Genomic DNA, 11828 nt, shown 5'->3' with positions numbered 1-11828 from the left:
TGAAGGGGAAGGGGGAGGGGGAAAAGAGGTGGTGGTGATGGTGAAGGGCACTTATGGGGAAGAGCACTGGGTGTTGTATGGAAAACAATTTGACAATAAAATATTATGGAAAAAATAAAAATATATAAAAATAAAAATAAATAAATACATAAAAATACCTTTTGTAGGGCACCTGGGTGGCTCAATTGGTTGAGGGTCAGATAGACTTCAGCTCAGGTCATGATCTCATAGTTTGTGAGTTCAAAGCCCATATCAGGCTCTGTGCTGACAGTTCAGAGCCTATTGGGGAATTTCTCTCTCCCTCTCTTAGCGCCTTCCCTGCTCATGCTCTCTCTTCCTCTCTCAAAAATAAGTAAGTAAACATTAAAAAATATTTTGAAAGACGATATTAGCACCAGGCAACTCTTCAATTTTTCGTCACAGATCAGTCACGCCCGGTCTCTCCCCCCAAAATTGTCTGTTTTTTTAGGGTCGAATATGCCAAAGTCTGCAGAAAGGACTGTATACTTGAGTATATAATCAGTTACTCCTCACAACCTCAGCCGCAGCTCTTTCTGCCCATGGGTCCTTTTCCCTTGCATTAATAAAGTCACCTTTTTGTACCAAAGACGTCACGAATTCTTTCTTAGCCATTTGCTCAAGAACTCCATCAAGCGGAAGACTAGCCATTTGGCTTTCTGACTACTGCTCACACAGGCAATGGGGCCTTCTCCAGGCAGGTGCAAGATGGCAGCTTCCACAATTGGCACCATTAAAAAGAAATATTTGTAGATGGGAAGAGTATGCTCAAGCATATTTGGAAACCAGTATCTTTTATAAAATAGTGCTACAAGTATACTGCAGTTGTAAATCAGGAGGAAGTTGCTCTCTGATTTTGTCTTGGGACACATGGAGATGGAATGAAGTTTTGTAAGCTTTGCCCATTTTACAGCTCAACAAATAACAATTCTTGTTCCTCCCTGCAGAGGAAATTATTTCCCCAGAATATCAGGGTTAGTGGATACATTTTTACAGGATCCAAAACAAAGTTAGAATTATCAATGTAAAATGAAAACAATTGAAAAATGACAAAATAATTGTCAGGCCACTTCCTGTTTAGAAGGCAATAATGTGAGTTCATGTGTGTCAGAATTACATACATGACATCTTATCGATCAGTGTGACTCCTCATGTGGACACTTTATATGTGTAAAGAAAAGTAAAACCTCTTGATTATGTATTAATCATTAGACCACTTATGTCTCAAGGAAAAAAAGAAATTGACACACTCTAAAACTTGTGTTAGTGTTCCTTTCTTATTAAGAAGTAGGCCTTTTAAATCCAAATTATTGATCATTAGTAATGGAAGTCTTTAAAAAAATAAATGGCTAAATCTATAGATAAACACATAGAGTTGTTAGAATATTTTAAAGTCCATTTTTATTGCAATTGGGTGAGAGAAAAACGGAGATGTGTTTTCAGGGGATTTGAACACAGTAATGGCAGAAATAAATACATCTTCCACGAGCACTTTTCTTTCTTGAATTAAAAAAAGAGTTTCCCCCAAGCCTAAACTCCAATCTAAATGCCTTTAAATGAAAAGATCAGATATTGTCAGTCAAATTCTATATGCTGGAAAAAGTATTTTTGATTAGAACCAGGAACCTAGAGGACTAGCAAGAAAATCCTATGAGGCCGTTATTTTGGGTAAAAAAGAACACTGCAAGTGCTTAAGGACAGGGACCTGTCCCTGATGTTAGCGTCAGCCTGACATCACAAGCTGCATGTAACGACCATGCTTCTCAGACTCTTGCTCTGCTGGAAAGACCTCTATTTCTCTTTTGGATTCTGTCTGCTGTTTCTTGGTAAGCTGGAATATTCAAAAAAAGGTCATTTATAAACTTGTGTCAAAGATTTCAAGATTTCCATTCTTGTGAGTTAATTGAGAAACTTTTGGGCATGTACCTATAGTCACGTTCAATTTGTAATTTTGAAATTAGCATAAAAACATTCCTATCTGAATCAAGATGAATCTTACCTTCTTTTTTTTTTTTTCTTGTAAAGAAATGATCCTGGTGTCTTCTCTAAAAAGTAGATCTTGGCATGAAATTGGAAAGTTCACATGATATGAATTTTGGCATTTTTCAGCTGCTTGTTCAGGTGAAAAATGGTTGGCAATTTGAGAAACTGCTTGTTCGCTGCATCAAATGATGAGGAATGTTCTAGTACTTTATGCCTTCTGTGTTGCTCCCTGAAGATTCCATGTTTATATCTTCCTGCTATGCTTGATATTTTGTATCTGTTGCTGTCATTAAAAAAAATCTAAAAAATATTCTCAGGCACATTTTTAGTCCCTGTTGTAAATTGTCTTGCATTAATGTGATGGACAGAGAGGCAAGTTATGTGTGGAGGGATCCTGCTGAGGTCTTCAGATAGAGGGAAGGGGAGGTTGTCTAGGGACTGGCCAGGGATGATGGCAAATTAATATGATTCACATGATGTGTTTGCTGTCCACAAACTATTTTGCAAAAATCATGCACTGGCAGAAAAGGGACTGCTACTCTAATTGAATTGGTAATGATACTTCTTTCTGTTTGGCATTGGGATAAAATGAATGAAATAGAAGAAACTATAAGCAAACAGGTCATGTCCATGCTATACTCTAATGTAAAACAATGGTAAACCAGCAATGAATATGAATATCACTTCTTAGTGCAGAAGTCCTGGGATATATGATCATGCTTAAACAGATAGTTTTCCATATCATAACTTACTTCCTTACTTTAGCTCAGCCAGATTCATTGGGAAGGCCTGGGAATAAAATTATTTAAGGTCCAGGAATAATAATGACTATGTTTATGTGGCTGAATATACATAAATATTGAACCTAAATACAAGAAGTGATAATATTTCAGAACAAGGAGACTAAGATAAGCCAAAATGAGGCAGGAGGGAAGGGAGTGTCAGGAGACAAGCTAACGCCATTTTGGTTTTAGGCTGACCCTGAATCTAAATGCCAGCAGATCATAAAAAGAGTCACAAGACCCAAATCGTGGAAGACTACCAGACCCCACTCTCTGTGGTACTAAAAGCCACAAAAGTTAGACATTCATTTAAAAAAATTTTTTTTAATGTTTATTTATTCTTGAGAGAGAGAGAGAGAGAGAGAGAGAGAGAGAGAGAGAGAGAGAGAGAATGTGAGCAGGGGAGGGGCAGAGAGAGGGAGACACAGAATTCGAAGCAGGCTCCAGGCTCTGAGCTGTCACCAAAGATCTCAGTTCAGGGCTTGAGATCATGATCTGAGCTGAAGTCAGATGCTTAACAGACTGAGTCACCCAGGCACCCCAAGGCTGGGCATTTTTAACACTGCTCCCTGTGGCTAACTCCACAGCCCTAAGACTATGCAAAAATGAATGGCCCAATGTAAATAATTAACCCAAAATTAAAGAGTCAGACCCTTCTTATAGGTTTGGCTAATTTTAAAAACTTTATAAAACCCTTCCTTTGAGGCACTGGTAGGGGGGGTCTTCTCCCCCATCTAGGAGGGAGACCACTACCTTGTGAAGTAGGTTTTTCCTGTTTCTATATTTAATAAATCTTTGCCCCTTTCTCGAAAAGGGTTGCTCTTGAATTCTTTCTCACACAAAGCCTAGAGGCCACATGGCGATGGACCTGAGATCCTCCCTCTCAAGGCTGAGGCCCATCCGGCATCAAAACTATTCAAGAGACAAAATACTCTCAACTTCCTAAAGACCCAGAACATTTCTGAAATCAAATTGCCATTACGTATGCTGTTACTTTGTGCAGGAAGTAATCTTTTCTCTTCCAATGCATATCTCTTTACAAGTTTATAGGTGTTAAATACCATACTGGCAGAATTACAAAATTAATATACTTGAGCTGAATTAGAAATCAACAACATTTACTAATTTTTATGAATCACAGATCCCATAAACTATGTATAAGAGCAATCAGCACTTAATTAAGAGACAATTTAGTAAAAATCTGTTACAGTTATTGCAAGTCATGTGTTTTCTGAAATGTAGCAAAATTTCACTTTGGAAATCATGGACAAAGAAAACAAACAAGATAGAAGGTGTGAATGAGCATATAAATGAAGAGAGCTGGGTAAATTCTTTATTCTGCTTAAATAATTTGGGTTTCTTAATGATCAACTGTCCACAGTTGAATCCATACCACCTAGATCACATCTCCCCATGGGTGATCAAAGTACTTGAGATAATTCTCTTATTTTCCAAAGCCAGTACAAAGAACACATATCTAAAATTACCGAACATATTCTATACCAATAACATATACTATGCCTAGATTTTTAAAAATTGTACATAGAGTAAGATCATTTATAAAGTGTCAAAAATTTTCAATAATTAACATTATAAAAGCTATATTATCTCACTGTAGAATATTTATTAACTTCAGGACCTAAAACAGAATATGAAAAAAATGTAGAGCTTAGGCACTACAACTGTTTAAACCATGTTCAATGCACTTATTTTTTTCTCTAAACAGAGATAACTTATATATGGTAGCTTAATTACTCTCTACAGGTAAGTAGATTAATCATGAGCAAACTAGTTTATTTAGTTTCCTTGTTTACTCTATTAAATACATACTATAATTAATCCAGAAATTCCTAGTTACTTCATTAGGTCTACGCAAACACTGTAGGGTTTAAACAAGGTGTCTAAGTAAACTATGTTTTAAAGCATAGATTAACTTTAAATGTCGATGAGAATGGATTTACATTATCCATAGTTATTCATTCATTCAACAAATATTTACTGAAGAGGTACTCCATGTTCAGTCCAGAATGAATATATAAGGGTAAATTTAAAAATGTTTACAGGTGACATATTTGACAGTAACTGGAGCATTGCCATTGAAACTTTTGCACTGGTTGTCAATTTTTAGTAGGTCTATATATAACCTAAATTGGGGCCAGGTTCTCCAAAGTGGTCATAATCTAGAGGCTCATCACGAACATGGAAGGGAGTGGTGGGGGACTGGAGTCTAAGCTGATGATGCTGGTGGAAAAGTGCATAATCGACAGTGTAACTAAACCTAGGCCAAACCTTATTTCATAAACAAAGGAAAACTGTTCTTTAGTTAATAATGATGTAATGATATTTGTTATTAATTGTAACAAACACAACATAATACTGGAAGTTGATAATAATAGAGGAAACTGGGTGCAGAATGTAGAACAGTTTGTCTGATTTATTCTATTTTTCTGTAAAGTCTAAAACTGTTCTAAAAAATAGTTTATTAAAATATAGAACTTTTCCACAATACTCTAATTGAGGTGTTCTGGGTACTAGTTGGTAGATGGAGTCTTGTATGTTCACGAACTTTGTTCTTTCTCCTTTATTTTGCCTGTTTTTCTAATTTTAATATAAATTTTAGGATGAACTTGTTGATTTACACAAAACTATTAGAATTTATGCTGGCATTGTCTTGAATAAGTAGATCAATTTGAGGAGAATTAATGTCTAATAATACTGAGTCACCCAAACAAAAATATTTTATATCCTGCTATCTATTTAGGGCTTTTCTAAACACACATTTTCTAAATATGTGCTAAATTTTCTCTCAGTAATATTTTATATTTTTCTACACTGAAGTCTTACCATTATTTCTTCAGATAGATTTATTTCTAAGCCTTTGATTTTTTTCTGTTGTTATTGTGCGTTTTTAAAATTTCATTTTGTAGAATTATGATTTTATTTATGTAGACCTTACATTCCACAAAGCTATTAAATTATCTTATTGATATTAACAGTTTTTCTTTGGAATACGTAATTTTCTTCATATACACTCATGTCACTTGGGTATAGTGACACTCATTTCTTTTCACTTGCCACATTTCTTATTACTTCTTTTTTAATGTTTATTTATTTTGAGAGAGGGAGAACATAGGAGGGGTAGAGAGAGATGAAGAACGAGAATCCCAAGCAGGCTCTGTGCTACCAACTCAGAGGCCAATGTGGGGCTTGATCCCACAAACCGTGAGATGGTGACCTAAGCTGAAATTAAGAGTCGGATGCTTAATCAACTGAGCCACCCAATGCCCCTTCTTATCACTTATATCATTTCTCACATTTCTTATTACTTCCTTATCAATCTTTATAATTTTATCTATTTTTTTTTTACTTATCCTAAAGTCTGGGATATCCAGTAAAATGGTAAATAGAAGTTGAAATAATATACACCTTAACTTGTCTTTCTTCTAGGTGGAAAAACTTTTCACATTTTCAGTTCTTTAATTTATTATGATAGTTCCTATAATTCTTTTGTTAATATATTTCATTAGGTAATGAAGATTGCATTTATTCATAATTGAAGATGATTTTATTGTAAATAAATATAAATTTATTGAAATTCAGTTTCTAAATCTGTTGAAATAATCATGATTTCCTAGTTTATTTTATTTGACTGATTTTCACATTTTATATATTTATATCTATACATCTTAATACACCAACCTAAGTTCCTATAATAAACTTCTTTTGTTTTCTGTTTAAGATACATATGTATTTTCTTTCGAAAGACTGACTTGCATTTTTCATGTCTTCCAAGTCCTTTTAGGTTTTATTACTGAGGTTATGCTGACTTTATATGATGAACTAAACATTCTTATTTTTTCTTTCTTCAACTTTCTTTGAGGCTTATTTAATTTTTTTTCCAACTTGTTGAGAAGTAAGCTTTTATTTTTACCTTTTTGTCAACTATATATTTTAATACTACAATATCCTCTCTAAACAAAACTTTATCTGTATTGCAGATCTTATTATGTGTTTTATATAAACAACTTTCTGATTTTCATTTTCTTCTGGGAAATTTAATAATATTTAGCTGAATACAGAACAGATGGGATAATTTTATTTATCATTTTAAAAATTGTTCCTTAGCATAATTTCATTGTGGTAAGAAAACATAATTTTTATGTTTTCTTACTTTAAAATTTGACAAGACTTGTTTTGAGGGCATGCAAACAGCCAAGGTGAATGATTATATATACAGTAAGAACAACATTTATTACAGTGATTTTATGGAATCTTTGTAATTAGATCGAGGTGATATTGTCATTTTCAACACTTCTATAGTGTTTTTAATATTTATTTCTTACAGTATTTATTTTCTTGCATTGAAATATTCCAACCTAGGGGCACCTGGGTGGTTCAGTTGGTTAAGCATCCAGCTTCAGATCAGGTCATGATCTCATGGTTCATGGGTACGAGCCCCGGGTCAGGCTCTGTGCTGACAGCTAGCTCAGAGCCTGGAGCCTGTTTCAGATTCTGTGTCTCCCTCTCTCTCTGACCTCCCCTGCTCGTGCTGTGTCTCTCTGTCTCTCAAAATTAAATAAAAAACAGAAAAAAATTTAAATATTCCAATCTAATTGAGGATTTACTCTTTTTCTTTTCTATTTGTCAATTTTTACAAACTATATTTTGAAATAATATAGATTCCAGGGAAGGAAAAATTCTCCCTCTATCTTTCAGGTTCTTCCAAATGGACTAAGAATTAAATTTACACAAGACAGGTTGAAAAGCAGGGGGGAACCCCACAAAGCTTTATTACCTAATCTTGGAGGCCCAATAGTGAAAACTGATACCTAATGAAATGACAAGGTGGGCAGTTTTCACACATTTTAGACAAAGACAATATATTTGTGAAGAATCGACAGGACAAAGAAAACATGCTTGCAAGTTTTAAATAGTAAGAAATTGTAAAAAGAATTTGGGCTGAGGTAGCTGATTAGATAGAAAGTGACAAGGTTTTTTCTATAGCTTTAAAATCTCTATCTCTGGTGTAAAGATGTCATTTTACTTCTTATCACAGGGAAGTTATCTTCTACAAAGGAGATTCAGGAAGACAGAGGACAATGGGAGTGTCCTTTCTCCAGCTATTTCTTTTGTTCTTAACTTATTAATCCATTTTGTAAATTCAAGTATAAATAACATACAGTGCTATATTAGTTTCAGGTGTACAATATAGTGATTCTTCAATTCTACACATTTATAGTATTCATCACAATAACTGTACTCCTGGGTGGCTCAGTTGGTTCAGCATTCAACTTTGGCTCAGGCCATGATCTCACAGTTCCTGGGTTCGAATCTCATGTCAGACTCTGTGCTGGAGCCTGAATTCTGCCTCAGATTCTGTCTCCTTTTCTTTCTGCTCCTACCCCATTAATGCTCTCAATCTCTCTCTCTCTCTCTGAAAAGTATATAACCTTAAAAAACACTTTAAAAATACTCTTAATCCATTTACTCTTTATCCATTTCGTCAATCCTCTCACCACCTCCCTTCTGGCAACCATCAGTTTGTTCTCTCTGTAGTTAAGAGTCTGGTTTTTGTTTGTCCCTTTTATTGTTTCTTTGTCTTGTTTCTTAAATTTCACATATGAGTGAAATTGTGGTATATGTCCTTCTCTTATAGACTTATTTCACTTAACATCATACTCTCTAACTCTATCCATGTTGTTGCAATTGGCAGCATTTCATTCATTTTTTATGGCTGAGTAATATTCTGTTGTATATAAGTATAGGTGTGTAAGTATTGTAAGTATATAAATGCTGCAATAAATACGGGAGGGATACATATGTTTTTCTGAAGTAGTGTTCCAATATTCTTTGGTAAATATCCAGTAGTGGAATTATCAGATTATAGGGTAGTTCTATTTTTAATTTATTGAGGAAATTCCACACTGTCTTTCACAGTGGCTGCACCAATTTGTATCCCCACGAACAGGGCATGAGGGTTCTATTTTCTTCACACCACTATTTTCTTCACACCAACACTTATTTCTTGTCTTTTTCATTTTAGCCATTCTCACAGTGTGAGGTGATATTGGTTTTGACTTGCCTTTCACTGATGATGAGTGATATTTAGTGTCTTTCCATGTTTCTGTTGGCCATCTGTGTGTCTTCTTTAGAAACATGTCTGTCTATTCAGGTTCTATGCCTATTTAAAATCAGATTATTTGTATTTGGGCTGTTGACTTATGTAAATTCTTTATATATTTTGGACACTAACACTTTATTGGGTATATTATTTGCAAATGTCCTCTCACATTCTGTGGGTTATCTTTTTGTTTTGTTGATTGTTTTGTTGTTGTACAGAAGCTTTTTATTTTGATATAGTCCCAATAGCTTAATTTTGCTTCTGTCTTCCTTGCCTTAGAAGACATATCTAGGAAAATGTTTCTATATCTGATGTCAAAGAGATAACTGCTTGTGTTTTCTTTTAGGCATTTTATGATTTCATGTCTCAAATTCAAGTTTGTAATTCATTTTGAATTTATTTTTGGGTATGTTGTAAAAAAGTGGTCCGTTTTAATTCTTTTACATGTTGCTGTTCAGATTTCCCAACACCATTTGCTAAAGAGACTGCCTTTTCCCCCATTGTATGTTCTTGCTGCCTTTGTCATAGACTAATTGACTAGGAAAGCATAGATTTATTTCTACTCTGTATTCTGCTCTGTTTAGCTATGTCTAGGTGGAAAATGTTTGCACTGATTCCTGCAGGTGATTGTGTGTTTATGCTGGAGGGCAGGGGAGAGAAATGGTGCCCACCACTTCTTTTGTTCTTAGTGAAGTCTCCCAAATTTTCCTGCCCCTCTAGTATACTTTCTAAGATTAGTCAATAAATCTTTCCATATGCCCCAGGCACTTTTCAAATTGCTGCTTCTATGCTGTATTTCTGCTGGAGATTTATGCTGGCTCTTTTAGGGTGAGGTCTCAGTTTCCTATTATTCTCCAGCTCTTCCAATGCTGAGCCCATGGAGTTTTAATGTTCTAGGTACTTAGCCCTGCTGATTGTAAAACTCATGAAGTTAAGCTTCGCTGGTTTTCAAAGCCAAATGTTGTAGGGACTCATCTTCCGGCTGCAGATCACCCATGTTGGATACCTGGAGTGGAGTCTGCTCCCCACTGTTCTCTGTGCTTGTGGCATCCCTCCCATTTGGTTCCTGATGATGTCTGTGCCTCTTCTACCCCTTGAATGTGTCCTCCTCTCTACAGTTAACTCTGGCACTCTACAATAGCCATTTCCCATGACCTTGGCTGATGTGAGGACTGGAGCTGTTGCCTGGTACAAAGTGGAGAAGATCTTGTGATGCCCTGTCTGCCAACCATGGAGAAGATGAAGGAGGTGATGACATAGACTCTGTAGTTTAGGCCAGATGCAAATAGAGTCAAGAGGAGGCAGAGAAGAATCTCAAAGAAGATCTTTGCTTGAAATACTTTGCCAAAAACAGGATTCTCCAGATTACTGAAGGCAGTGAGAGAGAAGACAAAGTGACTGGAGCCCGGCAGAGCTTCCCGGATAGTGAGCTGCTCCATGGAGGCTGGCTGGTGGTTGTATATCTGTTTCCCCACCAGTAGCAGCAGGAACAGAAAGGAGGAGAGGGCCAGCGAGCTACCTGGACCCGTGGCCATCACATCCTGTCCTTGTGCCCCTTTGGCACCCCAAGCCAAGAAAGAGGGAAAACAAACCAGATCTGTTAAGTGTGACAAGTCTATTCTGTCAATGTTGTGTCCTGGACTTGTGGATATTCTCTCAGTAGGCCCATGGAGGAGATGGGCTCAGGATCTTCCTGTTCCACCTTTTTCCTGTAGTAGCTATTTCCTAGTTACTTAAAATAACCACTTTGTTAGGGGACCTGGGAGGCTCAGTCGATTGAGCACCCACCTCTTGGTTTCAGCTCAGGTCATGATCTCACAGTTTGTGGGTTCAAACCCTGAATCAGGCTTTGCACTGAGAATGTGGAGCCTTCTTGGGGTTCTCTCTCCCTTTCTTTCTCTCTCTCTCTGTCTCAAAATAAATAAATAAACTTTAAAAAAAAATGAAAAGTAATCACTGTGCTAAAGTGGCAGTTTGGGAGCAGCCTGCCCTTGGCCCATGCAATATTATGCATATATATATACATATTATATGCATCAACATGCAGATGTAACATATATTTATATATTCATGTACACACATGCACACACGTTTTCTCTCCCTGGTGGAAAGTCACTTTTACTACTCTGAATATCTTCATTTATCTCTATATTTCTTGCCTTAGGGGGCTTTGCAGCAGGTGTGAGCTGTGTTGCAAGCATCTTTCTTCTGTTATCATATAACCCAGTATCCTTTTACACCATTAGACATGTCAGTGGCGGAGAAAGCTCCATCTTTCTTTACTTAGCAATGGTTTGTGTATCTTTTCCTAGCCTTCTACATTTACATTTTTTATGTCCTAATATTTATATCTCTTAGAGTATTATGTTGCTATTTTTTAAATACTTTTTAATAATTTTTATCTTTTACTACACTGTCTTATTTACATTTAATATAGTTACTAGTGTTTTCTGGTTTAAATATACTATTTCATATAATTTTCATGATTTCATAGTGTTTAAAACATTTCTTCTTGGCTTACTGTGATTTGTTATAAATTAATAACTTAATCACTTTTCATAAAATTCAAAGGTTTTGAAACTTTTTACCCTATTGTCTTCAAAAGATTTTTGGTATAGTTAAATTCTCTATATATTTAACATTCACAGGTGTTCCTATTATTTATGAATTCATTATTAATTAGATCAATCGATGTGTCACACTTTCTGTTGTGCCAACATTTCTTTTTCCTTGGGGATTATTTTTCATTCTTCATATAATGTTTCATGGGTCTACTTGTGTCATATTTTCTCAGTTTCAGATTGTCTATAGTTTTCTTATTTAATATATCTATTAATTTTAAAATAGCTAGAGAATTCCCAATTGGCATCTTCTTTTTCAGAACACTGAATATATAACCAAAAGCTTTTAGCTATTTCTTGTGA

At 35.4% G+C, this 11828-nt stretch overlaps 1 protein-coding gene across 1 annotated transcript; it reads right to left on the bottom strand.

The window, feature by feature from the left end:
- Positions 1-10022: 10022 nt before the first annotated feature.
- LOC115275802 (keratinocyte-associated protein 2-like) lies at positions 10023-10439 on the bottom strand. The gene has a single exon (XM_029919552.1). The coding sequence runs from the start codon at positions 10437-10439 to the stop codon at positions 10023-10025; it is 417 nt and encodes a 138-aa protein (XP_029775412.1).
- Between the last annotated feature and the right edge of the window lie 1389 nt (positions 10440-11828).

This window comes from Suricata suricatta, chromosome 2 (assembly GCF_006229205.1).
Source record: "Suricata suricatta isolate VVHF042 chromosome 2, meerkat_22Aug2017_6uvM2_HiC, whole genome shotgun sequence".
NCBI classification, from domain to species: Eukaryota; Metazoa; Chordata; class Mammalia; order Carnivora; family Herpestidae; genus Suricata; species Suricata suricatta.
The sequence above is the reverse complement of the archived record's forward strand: the minus strand, read 5'-3'. Positions and strand labels throughout refer to the sequence as shown.